The sequence below is a fragment of the Lithobates pipiens genome, unplaced genomic scaffold (assembly GCF_037356315.1).
Source record: "Lithobates pipiens isolate NorthernLeopardFrog02 unplaced genomic scaffold, aLitPip1_a1.2 Scaffold_8, whole genome shotgun sequence".
Taxonomy (NCBI): domain Eukaryota; kingdom Metazoa; phylum Chordata; class Amphibia; order Anura; family Ranidae; genus Lithobates; species Lithobates pipiens.
This window is the reverse complement of record NW_027507903.1, coordinates 494,178,990-494,199,968: the sequence shown is the minus strand read 5'-3', so window position 1 is coordinate 494,199,968 and position 20,979 is coordinate 494,178,990. Positions and strand designations below refer to the sequence as shown.

At 44.0% G+C, this 20,979-nt stretch overlaps 1 protein-coding gene and 1 long non-coding RNA gene across 6 annotated transcripts in view; one reads left to right on the top strand and one right to left on the bottom strand.

The window, feature by feature from the left end:
- LOC143960483 (estradiol 17 beta-dehydrogenase 5-like) overlaps positions 1 to 12,032 on the top strand; it is a 146,818-nt gene extending 134,786 nt beyond the window's left edge. For all 5 annotated transcript variants that reach the window (XM_077469129.1, XM_077469130.1, XM_077469132.1 and 2 more), the window contains 3 exons: positions 563 to 728; positions 4,430 to 4,512; positions 7,245 to 12,032. In XM_077469129.1, the coding sequence (XP_077325255.1) occupies positions 563 to 728; positions 4,430 to 4,512; positions 7,245 to 7,287 (292 nt within the window). In that variant the 3' untranslated portion in view covers positions 7,288 to 12,032. The remainder of the gene's footprint in view (positions 1 to 562; positions 729 to 4,429; positions 4,513 to 7,244) is intronic.
- Positions 1 to 20,979, bottom strand: part of LOC143960487 (uncharacterized) — a 192,975-nt gene that overhangs the window by 81,754 nt on the left and 90,242 nt on the right. The window lies entirely within an intron of this gene.

Sequence of the window (20,979 nt, the reverse complement as noted above, 5' to 3'; positions counted from 1 at the left end):
TCTGTAGAGATAACGTACAGCACTACAATGATGTCACTGCTACTTTTACATGATAATATCTGGCTTTGTAAAGAAATTTTGTGAAATGTTGCCCTCAGTGGCTATTAAGTATTATATTTAATGAAAGGTGCGCTTGCTCAAGTTACCCTTGCAACCTCTGAAATCTTGTGAGGCTTCAAACACCCAGTTAACTGATTGGATATATGATCATTATTTACTTCATTATGATTCAATTATCAGATGTCTTATTAATTTGGCATTTTCTCAATGCGGGAGAAAACGGATTGGTTGAAGCCACGCATTTTGAGCACAGCATAACACGGGGAATGTCACATTCATCTTCCAACATACAGCAAAGTCTGTTCAAATTAAATGAAAACACTCCAAGTTTTGTTGTCTGTGTGGTTGATCTTTGACCGGCACTTCTGTCCGTCAGACAGATTGGAGAATAACAATGCTATGTGGGTCAATGGTGCAACATTCTAATTCTATCACTGTCTGATGTAATTGGTGGTGAGCCTATTTCATTATGAATTAGATCTGACTGTTTTCTTCCATGCAGGATTGGTGAAGGTTGCCCTGTACTTCTTGAGGACCCAGTCCTAAATGATATAGCGAGTAAGATCAAACGGACCCCGGCCCAGGTGGCACTTCGATATCTCCTGCAGAGAGGGATTGTCGTTCTTGCAAAAAGCTTCACTAAAGATAGAATCCAAGAGAACATGCGGGTACAAACTGTTTCAAAACCTTTTCTAACATTTTGCATAACTTAGGGAATGGTTAAAGCTGTAGTTTAATCTGCTTTGATCTTGCCTTCCCTGGTCCACCCTCCCATCAGCATGCTAATGACATTTTTTAATTAAATCTTTCTGTTTTCATGTCATACCTTATTTTAAACCAAGTGTTGTTTCAGTCTCCCGCTGCTGTCAGTCAAACTCTGTCAGCCAATGAGGAGGAAGAGAGAGGTGGGGCCAGGTCACAGATCCGTGTCTGAATTGACACAGGGAGCTGAAGCTTGGCTCGGGTGCCCCCATAGCAAGCTGCTTGTTGTGGGGGCACTCAACAGGAGGGAGGGGCCAGGAGCACCAAGGAGGGACCTGAAAAGAGGAGGATCCGGGCCACTCTGTGCAAAACCATTGCATGGAGCAGGTAAGTATAACATGTTTGTTATTTTTAACCAAACAAAAATGAGACTTTACAATCTCTTTAAGTTTAGGCTTTACATATACTTTAAAGTGTTTGTGATGTGATGTGAAAAAATTGATTCAGTTCCCTTAAAGCATAAATAACAGCACACTGCTTGTGCTGTGTAATTTGGTCCCCTGTATCATATAAAATATCTGGCTGATCCTACCTGGCTATGCCCTCCGCCTGTAAACTGACCACCTTATATCATGGCTGCTGAGCCCTGACACTGTGGTCAGTTTACGTGCCTCCATCATTTGCAGCTCTCCTATGCCCTCCTCTGTCCTACCCCCCCCCCCCCCCACCTGTAAGCTAGTGACAGTGTCCGCCCCTTCCACTCCTGTTGCTATTAGAACTTTATAATAAATTAGAACTTTATAATAATCATACCATCCCTTCTGTTAGATAACAGTATGTGTCTTGGTGTATGTGTGTGTGCTTTATAAAAAAAATTCAGATTTCTACCTTATTTAATAGCCCCCCACTCAACAATCACGTGACCACCCGCCTCTCTCCTCCCGGCTGACATCAGTGAGAGTTCTCAGCCCCTCCCGCTGTAGTTGTCAGCCCGAGAGAAGAGAGAGGCGGGCAGTCACGTGAACGCCGAGCAGCGCTATAAAATAAAGTAGAAATCTGCATATTTTTTATAAAGCACAGACACCGGGACACATAATGTTATTTAACAGAGGCGATGGGATTATTAGGATACAATGGCTTTACAACTACTTTAAGGAACCAAATCTCAGACTCATATTTAATTATTTAAAAGGGACCTGTCAAGTTTGCAGATGCCTGTCCTATGTAAGTCTGTCTTCCAGCATTAGAAGCCACCATTGTCTGGCTCGTGGAAGTGATGCTGTTTTCCGCAAAGTCTCATCACTGTGCATAGTGCTGCAGAAGTGTGCTCTTCCCCAGGACTGACAGTTTCTGGGCAGTGCCTGTCTGCAGCACTGGAGAGGAGCTGTGATAGACAACAGATTGTAAAGGTGACCTTTTGAGAAATAGATTGCCAGAAATGGCAGCCTATATTCTTAGCCAGTTGTGGCTATAGGGCATGCTATAGCCACAACTGACTACATAGTCCTAGAAAAAAAGTGCACAGTGTGTATGTACTACTCCATGTCCTTCTGCCGCTGCCTCTTTTGTCAAACGACACTGTAGGAGCTGCTGCTATAGAAATAAAGACCATCTTAAACTCTGTTTATGAATATTGCTCAGATGTGGAATAGAGAGATACAAAGTAACATTGTTACATTTGTATATACTCTGCTTTATAAATTCGGAGATCAAAAGGATGAGCTTCAATCTGGGTATGATGTCAATTAAAGCAATCAGAGAATGTTCACATCTATTCAGTCCTAATTCATTCTTAGGGGTTGATTTACTAAAGGCAAATCCACTCTGCACTACAAGTGCACTGGCAAGTGCAGTTGCTGTAAATCTGAGGGGAAGAGCTGAAATGAGGGGAAGCTCTGCTGATTTTATCATCCAATCATGTGCAAGCTAAAATGCAGTTTTTTTATTTTCCTCACATGTCCCCCTCAGATCTACAGCGACTTTACTTCCAAGTGCACTTGCAGTTCAAAGTGGATTTGCCTTTAGAAAATAACCCCCTTAGTGTCCCTATGTAACAGCTTCTGTATCCTTAAAGTGATACTAAAGTCTTGTTTTTTATTTTTTTTGTTAAAAATAACAAGCATGTTATACTTACCTCTTCTGTGAAATGATTTTGCACAGAGCAGCCTGGATCCTCCTCTTCTCGTGTCCCTTGCCAGCGCCTCTGGCCCCTCCCTCCTGTGGAGTGCCCCCACAGCAAGCAGCTTGTTATGGGGGCACCCGAGTCGAGCCGCAGCTCCCTGTGTCCGTTCAGACATGGAGCTTCGGCTAGCCCTGCCCCCTCTCTTTGCATTGGCTAACTGACTTTTATTGATAGCATCTGGAGCCAATGGCGCTTTGCTGCCGTCTCAGCCAATCAGGAGGGAGAGTCCAAAAGTCTCTCGTGCAACATCGCTGGATAGAGATGGGGCTCAAGTAAATATGAGGGGGGTTGCTGCACGCAGAAGGTTTTTTATCTTAATGCATAGAATGCATTAAGGTAACAAACCTTCTGCCTTTACAAACAATTTAAGTATTTTTTTCTTAAATCTTTGGTTAGTTAATCTCTAAAAAAAATAGCATTCATTTAATTTTTAAACACAATTTAATCATAAAGTACAGTATCATTATAAACTAGAACAATTATAGTATAAAATGTATTGTTTTTATTTACAGTAATAATATTTTTCTAAACACTGATCAAATTAGAAGAAAAAGTTTGTAGGTCCAAATTGGACATACAATTTTTTTTTCTAATTTGATCAGTGTCCAACCACACTGGGCAGTGGATGGTGTCAGTAGTTTTTTTTACTTTTAATAATTGTTTTTTTTTTATTTTAATTTGTTTTTAATTTTTTTCACAATGCTTTTTTTTGAATTTTTTTTACACTTTTAAATTTTTTGCAATTTTGTTACAATATTTTATTTTTTGGGGGGGGGCTTTGGTGAGATGTCAGGGGTCTAAATAGACCCCTGACATCTCCCCTTTGAGACAGACAAAGGTACTGAGGACACATTCCTCAGTCCCTTTCTCAGCAGTATCGATGAATGAACAGGAGAGAGAGGATCCTGTCCATTCATAAACTGAGCAGAGTAAACACAGTTTATTCTGCTCAGTAATCCCAGGAGCGATCTCACTCACTGTGTCCTATTACTAGTTCCCCCCACAGCTGGCGGGAGAGGAGGGGAGCCGGTTGCGGGGGACGAGGGGGGGGCAGAGAAGGACATGGAGGGGAAAAGGGGAGGAGTACACAGAGAAGCTGGTGATGATCGGTGTGCAGCAGGAGGGACTGCAGTGGCACTGTTCATTCCCGGGAGATCAGGAGGCGCTTGCGGGTGTGTGCGGGAGCCACCGCAGAAATGCGGGACTCTCCTGCACCTTCCGGGAGACTTGAGATGTCTTCCTTTTTTGGCACCAATGGGTATTTTTTTTACACTTCTAGCACAGATATATCAAATGGCTTTCAGCTGTGTGTTTAACAGACCCAAAAGAAATAAAAAATGGAAGTTCATTGTCAGGATTTACATACATTTCAGTATGAACTTTGTGTTTACGAGAATCGGCTGAACCACCCTTATTTAGTAAGAAAGAGCAAAGTAAAAGACCACACAATATATAACAATGTATATAAATTCTTTTCATCTGCAGGTATTTGACTTCGAACTGGGGGAGGAGGACATGACTTCTCTTTATGCCCGAAATAAAAATATGCGTTATGATAGGAGGCCTATGTGAGTATAACACCACTATGTGGTGAGAAACAGTCAACCCATATATTTTAGAGGTTCATAAATCCTACTCCTACTTGTTTTGATGGCCAAATGTAATGTGGGAGGAGGATTCTTCTGTTTAGAGCTACCATAGGGGGTGATAATGAGAGCCCCTATCTGGTCGAAGTACACAGAGTTTTTCAACTGGAATCTTTCACTTCTGTCTGCTGGCTGAATTATTTGACACATAGAGGGGATCATACTGTGTCTCACATAGGCGTGAGCAGGGGGTGTGCCAGTTGTGCTTGCGGTGCCGATTTCTCCTACTGCCTGGTCTTAGCCCTTGTACACACGGTCGGACATTCTGACAACCAAATCCGTTGGATTTTGTCCGATGGATTTTGTCCGATGGATTGTGTCTGAAACTGTTGCATACACGCGGTCGGACCAAGTTGTCGGAAAATCCGATCGTTCAGAACGTGATGACCTTATTTCGTTACGACGGGACTACGTTCACGCTAGTAGCCAATAGCTTTGATGTAGGAATTTGATCTGAGCATGCGTGGCACTTTGTCCGATCAAAATTCTCTACACACGATCGGAGTATGTCCAATCGGACCAGTTTGTCGGAAAATATTTCCAACAAGTTGGAAAATTGGGTCCGACGGATATTCAGACGGAAACAGTCCGATGCATACCACACACAGTCGGATTATCCGACAAAACGGTCCGATAGGACACATTCCGTCGGAATCTCCGATCGTGTGTACAAGGGCTTACTCTTGTGTTGCTGGCTTCCCTCCTCTCCCCCCAACTGTTGGTAGGAGAGCAGGTGAAGGAGCTAGTCAATTTGTCATTTACTGACACCTTGCTTTTCTAAATTAACACAGTGAACACACTCACTCACTGTGTTCATTCATAGCTGAAGCATAGTAAAGTGTTTTACTTATTAAGTAAGTAAGTTTTTAGTATGCATTAAATTGCAAATGAACAGAAAGCCGCTCAGTGCAGTGCACGTCCCATTCATTCACTGTCCAGTGCAGCTGAGGCTGCAGAAAAAGGCATGTGTGTTTGAGCTTTGGGTTGCACATCCTAATGCAATAGGCTGTGCACACCTGTGGTGTCTCAGATGTCTCCCCGCTTCATGTTCTTAAGGAAAGACATTTGGACAGCATATGAGCTTAGTGGTTAGTGCTTCTGCATTGCAGCATTGGGCTCCTCTGAATCCCAGCCAGAAGTTTGAATGTTCTCCATGTGCTTGGGGGGTTTCCTATGTCTACTATGGCTTCCTTCAACACTCCTGGTGGTAGGTTAATTGGCTCCTGTCTAAATTGGCCCTAGTATGTGTGTATGCATGTGAGATAGGGACCTGATAATCTTTGAGAGCAGAGACGAGTGTCAATGTACAGTATGTGCTTAAATTATTAGTACTGTATAAATGCCTGCAATAAAATAAGTAAAAAAAGAAAAGATTTGTTGCGCTATATAGCAAAAGAACAAGAGGGCAGCAGCTAACACAATATTGCCGGACACAATACAAAGTATTAAAAGGTTTCAGTGTAGCGCTTAAAACAACTATAATATACAGAGTTCATAAATGTTGTTATATGGTATAATCTTCAAATGAAGAAAAAGTTCATCTGGGTCAGTCCAAAGAAGTGGGAAAAAGAGACCATCACCAGCACCCAACAACACTGACTCTTACCATCAGTGCATATTATTCATGCACATAGGGTATATTCCTGGACAATCAAACACCCCTCCTTATTCTGACTCAGAAGTCCAATCCACAATATATTGTCAAAAAGCACATGTATAGATCTTAGCTCCACCACACTCCAACAAATATATTCCCAAGTGATAATTTAATGGCCATATGCAGGGATGAAAAAAATAATCTCATTGCGCAAATACCATAAAAATCCAAGAAATTTTATTCCATGTAGGTAAGTAAGTAACCAGCACTTCATACCACCAAAGCAGAAGCCACTCCCGAACTCCTCAGCATGTCACTAGTCCCTCATACACCCAATGTTTCGTCACCATTGTGCATCTTCATCCGCTGTCCGGTGCATCCCAGCATCCAGATGGTGTTGGAAAGCTGAACAGGACGTTGAATCCAAACAGGAAGTGCAGGGGATCCAAGCTGCCAGGCATGGAGCGAAGGACAGGAAACTAGGTTACGTGCTTGGAGCACACAGCTCCTTCTATTGGCCTTGAGAGTTCCACCCAAAAGTGGAGGCTCCGCTTATCAGCCTCCTCCTGTGCCACATTTGGCACAGGTACCCATCCCTACTCCACAGCGAGATCACTCGGAAGTTCAGCCCCCCTCCTTCTCCCCCCACCGCTGGGACATTCAGACAGCGCAGTGTGCTTTGCGCATGCGCAGTAGGGAACATCGGCTGGGGTGCCGACATTGCTGGATTCCAGGACAGGTAAGTGTCCTAATATTAAAAGACAGCAGCTACTGTATTTGTGGAACTCCACTTTAAGAAAATCGGAGAACAATGTAACAGATATCAGTCAGCAGAGGCAGACAGAACAGAAAGTTATCATATGATTTCCGGCAGATTCAATGAATATTTTTTTGACCTTATCAGACAAAGGTAACGAAATGCTTCCATGGTATATTATTCATATTAAAATATTCACAGTTAGGGTTTGCATATAATTTATACTGAATTGTAATAGGAAATAACAAAAACAAGAAAAAAAACTTTTGTTAACAATAATGATTGTGTTTTGTTCTTTAGGTGGGAGGACCATCCGAAATACCCTTTTCATGATGAATATTAAAATAAATCCTGGGTGGACTGCTAAACCCACTGGATGCTTTTATGTAACCATGTAGAGAACTAATCAATATTGTAACCATTCCCTGCTTTATATGACCAGTTTTAAAAATGAAGTATAACTAAAAGGCAATTTTTTTGTTTTTGTTTTGGATAGAGTGCAGAGGGATTAAACACCTGTCAGTTTTTATTGCTGTCTGTGCCCCTGTTAGGGAGATTCACTTTCTCTATTTATCCTATTTATTATCATCGAAAGTAAAAGTGAAAGAAAATCACTCATTGTCGGTTGACAGCCCAGTAATAGAGGGGAAATCTACCAATGGTGAACCTGCTTTGGAGAGATTTTCTCTCACTTCCTAGTTTGGCTATGGGACAGGAAGTGACTGGAAATCTCCCCTATGGGACACATATAGACAGGGCCACTGATAGGGGGTGGTCATTGTTCCTCTTGTAGGGGGCCTGGACAGCAATGGGAATTGGTGGGGCGGGGACAATTACAAGGACTGTGCACTAATTGTCTCTCCTTCCAGCAGCTGAAAGCTTGTTTTTCACCCTCTCATTGGTATTCAGCTGCTGGAGCGAGAGACACACAGCGCATAGCTCCTGTAATTGTCCCCCCGCCCCAATGCACCGATCCTCCTCTATGTCCTGCCCACATTTAATTACCCCCTATGTGCCCCCCTGTGTGCCTGCACCCCCCAGTGCTACAGGCTTTGCTCTCCTGCCGGGCACTGTAGTTACACATGGGGATGTGTCAGCTGTCAGAACTGAGAGCAGGGGAAGGGGCCGGTAAATTTAATTTACCATCCCCTTCCTTTTCTGTATGGACACAGTGAGTGATCGGTACAGATTGCTCCTGTGTCCAGTGATAACTGAGCATAGTAAACTGTTTACTATTAGTAAACAGTTTACTATGCTTCATTTTATGAATGAACAGGAGCCTCTGTCTCCTGTTCATTTATTGTCATTTCTGAGGCTGCAGAGAAAGGTATTGAAGAATCTGTCTTCAATTAATTTCTCTGTCAAAAGTGAGATGGCAGGGGTCTGTTTAGATGGCCCCTGATATCTCACCAAAGCCCCCCCCCCCAACAGCGTTGAAAACAATTAAAAAAATAATTGAAAAATGTTAAAAATATATAATTTTAAAAAATTAAAAGAAAATAGTTAAAAAATGAAGGGCTTATTCACACATGTTCTCTGGCCCATGCAGTATGCATGAGAGATTTGTTGCTGTCTGTTACTCTATGGGGATGTAGCGACTGCATAAAGTCAGCTGCCTGCACACAATTTGATACGTGTGCAGGTGTGGGTGAGTGGTCCTGAATATACATGACCAGTGTAGATCAGATGTTCCAAACCTTCTTATGTCTGCCCGATCATAGTACTCAACCTACCCTTTAACATTATTTCCAATTAATGAGACCACACCTGAAAATGGAGTACAAATGGCCATAGCGGCCTTCTTTATTAACAAAAACACTTATTAAAATTAACATTATTTTCATATCAACATCTGAAACAAGATCATTTTCAGCCTCTTGGTATTTTGACGGCACCCAGAAATCCAATGCTATTCCACTTCTGCACTGCTGGCCATTTACCATAATAGGCCTCCAGCTGTGAACATCAGCTCGGAGACAACCGCCACTACCCACAGTGCAACCATTACCATATTCCAGTTAACATATGTAACTGGAATACACCATAGGGGCACATACCACCGATGAGCCCACCACACTTCCATCTCTAAAGTCTTTTCTTACACCGTCAAAAGAACAACCACCGCCACCCGATCAGCTGCCCTACCATGACCCCCACACATCTTGCACCTGCAACGAAGGAAAAACAGACAAACAACACAGGGAGGGTGGATGGGAAACTGCCTGCCTTGTCACCTGTCCCTCCACTGATGCCTTGGAAACCTCACCTCCCACTTACATCAACTACCCCTACCCATCCTGCCCCTCCCCATCCTGTTGATCCTGGCCAATACAAGCTCTCCCCTTTTCTCCAATTACGCTTCCTTTACCCCATAGTTGCTAATCAACTTATCAACTTGTCATGCCTGCCCTTCACTATCTTCTTCATTTTATTCCCCTTGCTCCGGGCCTTACTCTCTTAGTGTTTGAAACCATACACGGTGGTGGAATTATTAGGATTGCAGCAGTCGCACTTGCGACTGGGCCCTGCAGTTCCGCCACTTCAGGGGGGCTCTCTCCTCTGCGACTGCCAGGAGTCCCCATGAGGTAAAGGCATCCCTGGGCTGCAGGCACCATGCCACAGAATTCTGAGGTGGAATCGATTGCTTGACCTAAGTAAGTGACAAATTGCCAGTGCAATCGATCCCAACCTCCACCACCTCTGCCTCTTACTGATCCCGTCCCCCCACCACCACCGCTGTCCCCCCTCAACACCACCACTGCCACACCCCTCAACACCACCACTGCCACACCCCTCAACACCACCACTGCCACCCCCCCAACACTACCACTGCCACCCCCCCAACACTACCACTACGACCCCCCTCCACACCACCGCTGCCAACCCCCTCAACACCACCACCCCCCTCCACACCACTACTACCGCCCCCTCAACACCACCGCAGCCACCCCCCCAACACCACCGCTGCCACCCCCCCTCAACACTACCACTGCCACCCCCTCTCATCACTGCCGCTGCCACCCCCTCAACATCACCGCTACCACCACCGCTGCCACCCCCCTCAACACTACCGCTACCACACCCCCTCAACACCACCACTGCCACACCCCCTCAACACCCACGCTGCCACTGATGGGGGGGCCCTTCATGATTTCTTGGGGCCCTGAAGTTTCTAGTTACACATCTGCGTACAGCTGCACCCACACACCTGTCAAATTAGGACCTGTGGCTGTGTTCTTACAGCTGCTGCGTCCTCATAGTGTAACATAGGCTGTCTGCACAAAGCAACAGCTTTAGCTTTTGGATTTAGCACAAATTATGTAAGTTATGTTATGTTTGTATCCACTAATAATGATTGTAGTGTATTTTTTTGGTGAAAATATGGTTTTAAAATCTCTAACAGCAGCCCTGCACATGACAAAAAAAACTGGCGGGGTTATAATCCTCCCTTACACCAAAACAAAAAGGTTTTGCCTTTAGTTAGATTTTAATGATAATAGCAAACACCCAATTTTTACTAATGCTAAGGCTCTGTATTTCTCTCAGTACGTAATTTAAAGCAGATGTAAAACCAATCACTAAAACCTAATATAATCTTGAAAGCATTTAAAAAATAAATTGGCAACTTTTATTAAAGCGGGACTGTACTGGGGAAAAAAATATTAAAAGCCAGCAGCTATAAATACTACAGCTGCTGACTTTTAATAAATGGACACTCACCTGTCCTGGGGTCCAGCGATGCCAGCAGCCGAGGCCGATCGATCGCTCAGCTCTCGGCTGCTGCCGCCACCATTCTAGGTGAGGGAATCAGGAAGTGAAGCGAATCGGCTTCACTTCCCGGTTCCCTACTGCGCATGCACGAGTCGCGCAGCGCAATAGGAATTGTCAGTGCTGTCTCTGGGACCCGTGTGTCCCAGCAGACAGCGCGGCAGGACAGGAAGAGGCATAGACTTCCACGGGAGTCTATGCCCGGAAGTGGGTGTAAATACCTGTCTTTGACAGGTATCTCCACCCCCCTCCCCCCTGAAAGGTGCCAATTGTGACACCGGAGGGGGGGGGGGGCTCCGATCAGCGGAAGTTCCACTTTAGGGTGGAACCCCGCTTTAAATGAATACCTTGTGATCCTGTCATAAAGGTCCTTGTTCAGGCACTTCCTGTTATGGGATGACAACTGTATGCTAATTATGGTCCTGCATTGTCATCCTGTCAGATGCTCCCCTGGTAGAGATGTATACACAAGAAGCTAGTACTTGCGCTATCACCAGAAGTCTGCTGAACTGAGTCCACAGTTCAAAAAGGTATAGTCATAGAAGGATTAAAACATTGATCACTGCTGCCTTGCTGTGCTCTATACCAGTGGGTACCAGAAACTGTAGACAGAAACACAAAGAGAGAGCACACAGGCTGTCTGCTGGTGGAGAGACTATGAGCAGTCGTGCAATATACAGACATTGTCCACTGTTGTCCCCATTATGAAGCCAGTCCAGAGTCATGGCGTACAGCTAACGCTGGTGTATGTAGCCAGGAAATAGCTAAATAGGTTGGAGGTGATCAGCAGCACTGAGATGGGGGGAAAAGGAAGAAATAAAGTGGAAACCATACAAAAATTTGGGAAAACAATAAACTTGCTGGACATGAAGGACTAGTTCCGATGGATAGATCATGTGGCAGAAATGAGGAATTAATACACAAAACAACACTAACACTGTACAATAAAACATGGGCAGGGTGAATGTTTTCAAACCAACTGATAGATATAAACAAATTATGAGCTCAATGTGAACCTCAGCTCCTCCAATGTGAATGGCAAACTTAGGCCTGAAGTCCTTCACCCACCTAACAAATGTGAATATTTATACACACCCACTGGGCATGTAAGCATATTACTTACTCAGACCAGCCTTAAAGAACCTTTCTGTGGCCTCTCTCCCCTTTGCACATAATTAACCTTCCCCCTATAGCCTCCAGGTGCTGCTGCAGCTAAAGTAGCAGGCTGTACAGTGCCTTGCGAAAGTATTCGGCGCCCTTGAACTTTTCAACCTTTTGCCACATTTCAGGCTTCAAACATAAAGAGATAAAATTTTTATTTTTTGTGAAGAATCACCAACAAGTGGCACACAATTGTGAAGTGGAACGAAATCTATTGGATATTTTAAACTTTTTTAGCAAATAAAAAACTGAAAAGTGGTGCGTGCAAAAGTATCAAAATTATTCGGCCCCTTTACTTTCAGTGCAGCAAACTCACTCCAGAAGTTCAGCGAGGATCTCGGAATGATCCAATTTTGTCCTAAATGACTGATGGTGATAAATAGAATCCACCTGTGTGTAATCAAGTCTCTGTATAGATGCACCTGCTCTGTGATAGTCTCAGGGTTCTGTTGAAAGTGCAAGGAGCATCATGAAGACCAAGGAACACACCAGGCAGGTCTGTAATACTGTTGTGGAGAAATTTAAAGTCGGATTTGGATACAAAAAGATTTCCCAAGCTTTAAACATCCCAAGGAGCACTGTGCAAGCAATCATTTTGAAATAGAAGAAGTATCAGACCACTGCAAATCTACCAAGACCTGGCCGTCCCTCTAAACTTTCAGCTCAGACAAGGAGAAGACTGATCAGAGATGCAGCCAAGAGGCCCATGATCACTCTGGATGAACTGCAGAGAATTACAGCTGAGGTGGGAGAGTCTGTCCATAGGACAACAATCAGTCGTACACTGCACAAATCTGGCCTTTATGGAAGAGTGGCAAGAAGAAGGCCATTTCTCAAAGATATCCATAAAAAGTCTCATCTAAAGTTTGCCACAAGCCACCTGGGAGACACACCAAACATGTGGAAGAAGGTGCTCTGGTCAGATGAAACCAAAATCAAACTTTTTGCCCACAATGCAAAACGATATGTTTGGCGTAAAAGCAACACAGCTCATCACCCTCAACACACCATCCCCACTGTCAAACATGGTGGTGGCAGCATCATGGTTTGGGCCTGCTTTTCTTCAGCAGGGACAGGGAAGATGGTTAAAATTGAGGGGAAGATGGATGCAGCCAAATACAGGACCATTCTGGATGAAAACCTGTTGGAGTCTGCAAAAGACCTGAAACTGGGACGGAGATTTATCTTCCAACAAGACAATGATCCCAAACATACAGCAAAATCTACAGGTGTTAGAATGGCCAAGTCAAAGACCAGACCTGAATCCAATCGAGAATCTGTAGAAAGAACTGCTGTTCACAAACGCTCTCCATCCAACCTCACTGAGCTCGAGCTGTTTTGCAAGGAAGAATGGGCAAGAATTTCAGTCTCTCGATGTGCAAAACTGATAGAGACATACCCCAAGCGACTTGCAGCTGTAATCGCAGCAAAAGGTGGCTCTACAAAGTATTAACGCAAGGGGGCCGAATAATTTTGCATGCCCCACTTTTCATTTTTTTATTAGTTAAAAAAGTTTAAAAAATCCAATAGATTTCGTTCCACTTAACAATTGTGTCCCACTTGTTGGTGATTCTTCACAAAAAATAAAAATGTTATATCTTTATGTTTGAAGCCTGAAATGTGGCAAAAGGTTGAAAAGTTCAAGGGGGCCGAATACTTTCACAAGGCACTGTATATGCCTGCACCTGATCTGTCTATGTTTATGTTTGCGGTCTATGTTTGCTGAGCTGGGACCGGAGCTGGAAGGACCCATTGCTGTGAGTGTCTCCAGCAAGGCAGGGACCAGCAAGGACCAGAGGTGAAAGATTGAGCCTTGTGAGGACCAGTTCATGAGGACTGAGTCACCGGGTACCAGGTACCTGAGAACAGCAGACCACCAAGTGATCTGGACCAGATTCCTGTGCACCAAGAGTAGTGAGCTAAATCATCTGTGCTTATTTCAACACTGGCACAGCTAACACAATAGAGACTGCTCCCTACTGGGCATCAGCCACCCAATGCATACTTATAAAGGGACAGCTTTACATGTATCACCTTACAGAAAGGCCCCCACGATAGACAGCTAATACTGACAGTTAGGCGCCCAGAGCTTTATAGACACCTCCAGGGATACCCCTTTTTCAGGAACGCATTCACCCACCCACTTATGGGGCTATATGTGTAATGTGTGCGCAAGGACCCTTATTTCTGGGTTAGGTAATGCCAATACTCCTAAACCTGTTTGCATCTGTTATAATTTAGTTTTTGCATTATGACAGCTCAGTTGATTGACATCTTATAGCTAAGTGTTTACTTTATCCAGTAAAACCTGTTTAAATCTGTTCAATTGCCTATTTTTTGATTTTTGCATTGTTTAACTGCATTGCCGTAATAGTGTCTTTCAGTCTACCATGCAGTTGCTTGTGGCCTATTGTCTGTGCATTATCATAGAGTGGTAGGATACTAGGTGTGTCAGCAGGGACTGAGCAGCTTAAAGAGTCATTGCAGAACACAGAACCCATCATACCTAGCAGCTAAGCGCTACACCCCTACCACCCATTGCCCCCTACACACCTAAATACCTACCCTTTCTTGTACTGTTAACTCTCAAAATACTCCAGACAAAAACATCCACTCATCAGCACTCAAGTTCTGTTTAACCATTCCCAGATCCACTCCCCAACTGCCTTAAAGTGGATGTAAACCCTTTACAACCACTTTTTGCTACAGGTAAGCCTATAATAATGTAGCACTGCCCCCCGAAGGAGCTGATGGTTTGATTTGGGCCTGCACTCTGCTAATAAACCCCACTAACTTGCCTCAGTCCCCTTGACACAGCTGTGGTGCAATACAATACAGTACAATATAATATAACACAATATACCTGTATTGTCCTCTCAGGATAGACTGGCTCCACCTGCTGGGAGAAAACAATACTCCACACAACGGGGTACTTAACCAAAGTATATTTTACTGTATATATTGGTAAACAAGTGATTACAGCAATTGTTCTGTCACCCCAACATAGAATGACAGGACAATGAATTTTGAAAAAACAGTTATAAACTATATATATATATATATATATATATATATATATATATATATATATATAGAGAGAGAGAGAGATATATATATATATAGGACCTCCCCCTACTTTTATAGCTATAGGTGAGATCTCACTTAAAGTACTCAGTCTTTAGTATTCATGTCCTCGCTAGCAATGATAATTCCTTATAATTTGTAATCCAAGGGTTAAAGTAATTAAAGTTGAGTTAAGGATGATCCTAGTGTTGCTTCCGTTATTATAATACAATACTTCAGATGCGATAGTAAGTAGGCCTTATGCCTGCCTAGTGTCAGTTGCTATATTCCTCCTCTGTGGCACTATGGATCCCAGCAAGGCCTGTATATAAGTCTGACTAAGTGAAAGTTTAGAAAACTGTGGGCCACAACCCACTCACCAACTGGATCGGAAGCTCAGTATGGTAACTTTGGTCCGGTGTTTTCAGCTTGCTTCTACGTCAGCCAGCTCTGTCACTCCGTTCCATTCCGATAGGTGGACCTGGTCTTCTGATGCTCAAACGAGTGTCTCTGGATATTCCCAATCTGATCACTGTGTCTCTGGCACCTCAGGTCACTCACACAATCGAGCAGAGTTGCGCACCGCAAGGGCAATAGGCTGCTTCCTCCAGGAGGCCTCCTCACAAGTCCTCACAGGCAGGCCATGCGTTCCCAAGAGACCTAAGATGGCCGCTTGGGGTCCTTTTATGTCCTACCCAGCATGCAGTGCAAGAGAGGGTGTCCATGGGTAGGTCACCTGGCATCCTGGGTAAAAAGGTCAACTCTCCAGTGTAAATAACAGTCACTTCCTGTACCAAGTTCAATGCTTTGATAAAGCAAAAATCATTTAAGTCCACTATCAGTGTTTGGCCGCTAGATGGCACCAAATACTAAGCCATAGAAATGTCCATAGACTTCCATTATAAATGCTAGTACACATTAGTAGGATACCAGCACTACACACTCCCCCTACTTTGTCTCTTTGGTCCCCAAAGATGTTCAAAATCTTGACCCTATCCTGTATTCTTGTCTCTATATGGTTACACAATACAGACAGAGGAGCTTCCCACCAGTTCACTGATGGGGAGCTGTCCTGTGTACTCACAACTGACACTATAGTGTCTGGTACAGATGTGTCAAGGGGTGAGTTGGGGTTGTCCCTCACTGAATCAGAAGTAGAGGGACCAGGCATTTCAGAGTTTCTTTTTCTGGTATGTTGGGTTGCTTCAGAGCATTCACCCAATGTATCATAAGTCAGTCTCTTTGTACCAAGTTCAATGCTTTGATAAAGCAAAAAATCATTAAAGTCCACTATCAGTGTTTTGGCCGCTAGATGGCCCTAAGCAATAGAAATGTCCATAGACTTCCATTATAAATGCTAATACACATTAGTAGACAAGGATACCAGCTCTACAATAAGTCTTGAAAAATATAAAATGCAGCGTTATAAGAAGAAAAATGAATGTATGAAAATCCTAGGAGTCATCTCATGAGATGAGTGCTGAATTAGTGACTACCAGCAGTATACAAGTGCACAGCAAATATACAAATACTTCTAAAGGAAGTTCCTGGAGCAATACCCTAGGGATATGGAATGCACAGGTGTCTACTGATTAGTGTGAACCAGTAAAATAGAAGTCTGCAACAAAGTGTATCAATATAAAACAAATACTGCTCTGATGTGACCAAATAAGACAATCTCTGCACACAAACCAGCCCAAAAAACGATCTTTGAAGATCAATATGTGACAAATACTGCTACAATATAGCAACGTAAAAAAAAGGTCTTTGTGAAAAGAAAAAAAACAGGGACAGTCTGTGAAAAACGAATCACTGTAGCTGTGGAAGCTCCTCCGTCAGATGTTATATGATCCTATTACAAGGAAAATAAGGGTGACGCTTCTTCAGTGATGATAAATTAAACCATGTGGGTGTGACAACAAATAGATTGAATATCATTACCACAGATGGTGGACACACACCTTATAGCGGTGGGTCAAACGAGCCTTTGAGTCATCCACTCAAGTGGATCTTAACTGGGAAATTATGGTGTGATCATATACCTTGGCCAGGGCCAGATTAAGAACATCATGGGCCTGGTGCTGAGGATTTTGGTGGGGCTTTTTATAAACAATAAATAAATAAAAATGCAAACTATTCTTTGTTATAACAAATTAAATTAAAGAGAGAGAGGGAGGATGAGAGAGAGAGAAAGAGAGAGAGAGAGAGAGAGAGAGAGAAAGGGGATGAAAGAGGTGTGAGGGGTAAAGGAGGGAGGATGAGAGAGAAAGGGGGGGGTGAGAGAAAGAGGATGCACATGAGCATGTGTGGGAATGACATCCACGCAGCCTGGCCAAGGCAAGTGACCGAAGGCACACAACCCAGAAGGACCCACCGGATTGATCACAGCACAGCACTGGAGGGCTCAGTCTGACAATTTAAGTGTGCCCTAATGTGCTAATATGCTGTGTATGCTTGTACATTATGGCATAATCTACCCCAGGGCCTCTAAAAAGTAGTAATGTTAGAAAAGTTTACTACCACTTTAATATCACAGGAGCCTCTCATGGGGCCTCCTAATGACCCTGTGGCCCTTGGGCAGTGCCTAAGTACATAGTTGTCAACATTTCAAAAATATTTTCAGGGACGCTTTTTTTACAAGTGCTATATTTAGAGTAGCTGACATCCCCTTTGTTCCTCTATACATCACAATAGTAATTACAAAATTAAATAAGTACTAATAATGGGGCAGAACAAATATGAGGACTGTGAGATTTCCTTTAGTTGAACTAACAAAAGTGTGCCCATTCTGGAGCGGGTAACATTGAGGATATTCAGTATAATTTTTGTTTGTAAGAGGCATAGGGGAGGAGTATAGATGGTATAAAAGTGAGAAGTATGTGCAGGTGAAGGAGAGGAATGTGGAGGGTCTAATTGTAGGCACTATGTACATGAGAGGAGTGCAGGGGTTATGTCAGAAGGCACTATGTACAGGAGAGGAGTGTGAAGGGTATGACAGTGGGCAGTATGCACAGCAGAGGAGTGTAGAGGGTATGACATTGGGCACTATGTATAAGAGAAGAGTGTGGAGGGTATGACAGTGAGCAATATGTACAGGAGTGTGGAGGGTATGACAGTGGGCACTATGTACAGGAGAGAAGTGTGGAGAGTAGGACAGTAAGCAGTAGTTACAGGAGAGGAGTGTGGAGGGAGGGTATGACGGTGGGCACTATGTATAGGAGAGGAGTATGGAGGGTATGACAGTGAGCAGTATGTACAGCAGAGTAGTGTGGAGGGTATGACAGTGGGCACTATGTATAGGAGAGAAGTGTGGAGGGTATGACAGTGGGCACTGTGTATAGGAGAGGAGAATGGAGGGTATGACAGTGAGCAGTATGTACAGCAGAGTAGTGTGGAGGGTATGACAGTGGGCACTATGTATAGGAGAGAAGTGTGGAGGGTATGACAGTGGGCACTATGTATAGGAGAGATGTGTTGGAGGTATGACAGTGGGCACTATGTATAGGAGAGGAGTATGGAGGGTATGACAGTGAGTAGTATGTACAGGAGAGGAGTGTGGAGGGTATGACAGTGGGCACTATGTATAGGAGAGAAGTGTTGGAGGTATGATAGTGGGCACTATGTGTAGGAGAGGAGTGTGGAGGGTATGACAGTGAGTGTATGTACAGGAGAGGAGTGTGGAGGGTATGACAGTGGGCACTATGTATAGGAGAGAAGTGTTGGAGGTATGATAGTGGGAACTATGTATAGGAGAGGAGTGTGGAGGGTACGACAGTGGGCACTATGTACAGGAGAGAAGTGTATGACAGCGGGCACTATGTACAGGAGAGGAGTGTGTAGGATATGATAGCGGGCGTTATGTATAGTGATGGCCGAACGGTTTGCCCGGCGGTCGTTCCGCGGCGAATTTCGGCTGTTCGTGGTCCGCAAGTTCGGCGGACTATTGGCGCCACTCGCCCGGTGGACTTCCGTGTTTACTGTGTAAAAGAACTTTGACCTACGATGACACATCCATCATGGGGTACAGGACAGCCAATTGAGACATTACAGCACATGGACACTTGGACATTCCCCCTAACTTATAAATACACCCGATCCGGCGGCCATTTTACATTCTTTCTTCTGTCACTATAGGGAGAGGTTGCTGTGTGGAGCAGGGAGAGATTACAGTGACCCAAATCGCTAGCTATTTGGTACACAAAAGTTATTTTTAGGACTGGTATAGGTGTTAGGTGTAGTTCAGGATAGGCAGTGCTGTGCTAGTGATTGTTGCAGCAGCCTGAGTGTCTTTTGTCAGTTTAGAGAAAGGGACAGGACGCTGTGTGCTGTAGGGACAGCCAGTTTAGTCATTAGCTGTTACTATCAGGTCCACAAAAGTGCTATTTCAATTATTGTTCCAGCAGCCTCTGTTTTGCCAGTTTATATAGGGACAGGCAGGAAGCAGTGTGTGAGGCAGTGAGGGTCAGTTTAATCAGTAGCTGTTACTATTAGTTCCACAAAGGTTCTTTTCAGGACTGGTATCAGTGGTGTGGTAATAGGCTTGTACACGTATAATATTCTTTCTTCCAAATATAGCAAGAATATTATACTTGACGGCTGCCCTTCTGCTGCAGTCTGCTAATCATTTATTCACAACCCACTTGTTCCACAAAGCTCCTTATAAGGACTGGTAACTTGGTCTGTCTAGGGTGCTACAGTACATAGGGTTGAGTGAGGTACAGTCTGCCATTCTATAAGGACTGGTATAGGTCCACAGTACATAGGGTTGAGGTGCACTACTGCTGACTGCTGCCCTATACTGCAGCAGTCCTTCATCGGTATAGGGACTGACGTACAGTCTGCTAATCACTCACACACAACCTACTTGGTCCACAAAAGTCCTTATAAGGACTAGTAAGGTATAGGGTACTACAGTACATAGGGTTGAGTGAGGTACAGTCTGCTACTCTATAAGGACTGGTATCGGTCCACAATACATAGGGTTGAGGTGCACTACTGCTGACCGCTGCCCTATACTGCAGCAGTCCTTCATCGGTATAGGGACTGATGTACAGTCTGCTAATTACTCACACACAACCTACTTGGTCCACAAAAGTCCTTATAAGGACTGGTAAGGTATAGGGTACTACAGTACATAGGGTTGAGTGAGGTACAGTCTGCTACTCTATAAGGTTTGGTATCGGTCCACAATACATAGGGTTGAGGTGCACTACTGCTGACCGCTGCCCTATACTGCAGCAGTCCTTCATCGGTATAGGGACTGACGTACAGTCTGCTAATCACTCACACACAACCTACTTGGTCCACAAAAGTCCTTATAAGGACTGGTAAGGTATAGGGTACTACAGTACATAAGGTTGAGTGAGGTACAGTCTGCTACTCTATAAGGACTGGTATCGGTCCACAATACATAGGGTTGAGGTGCACTACTGCTGACCATTGCCCTATACTGCAGCAGTCCTTCATCGGTATAGGGACTGACGTACAGTCTGCTAATCACTCACACACAACCTACTTGGTCCACAAAAGTCCTTATAAGGACTGGTAAGTTATAGGGTACTACAGTACATAGGGTTGAGTGAGGTACAGTCTGCTACTCTATAAGGACTGGTATCGGTACACAATACATAGGGTTGAGGTGCACTACTGCTGACCACTGCCCTATACTGCAGCAGTCCTTCATCGGTATAGGGACTGACGTACAGTCTGCTAATCACTCACACACAACCTACTTGGTCCACAAAAGTCCTTATAAGGACTGGTAAGGTATAGGGTACTACAGTACATAAGGTTGAGTGAGGTACAGTCTGCTACTCTATAAGGACTGGTATCGGTCCACAATACATAGGGTTGAGGTGCACTACTGCTGACCGCTGCCCTATACTGCAGCAGTCCTTCATCGGTATAGGGACTGACGTACAGTCTGCTAATCACTCACACACAACCTACTTGGTCCACAAAAGTCCTTATAAGGACTGGTAAGTTATAGGGTACTACAGTACATAGGGTTGAGTGAGGTACAGTCTGCTACTCTATAAGGACT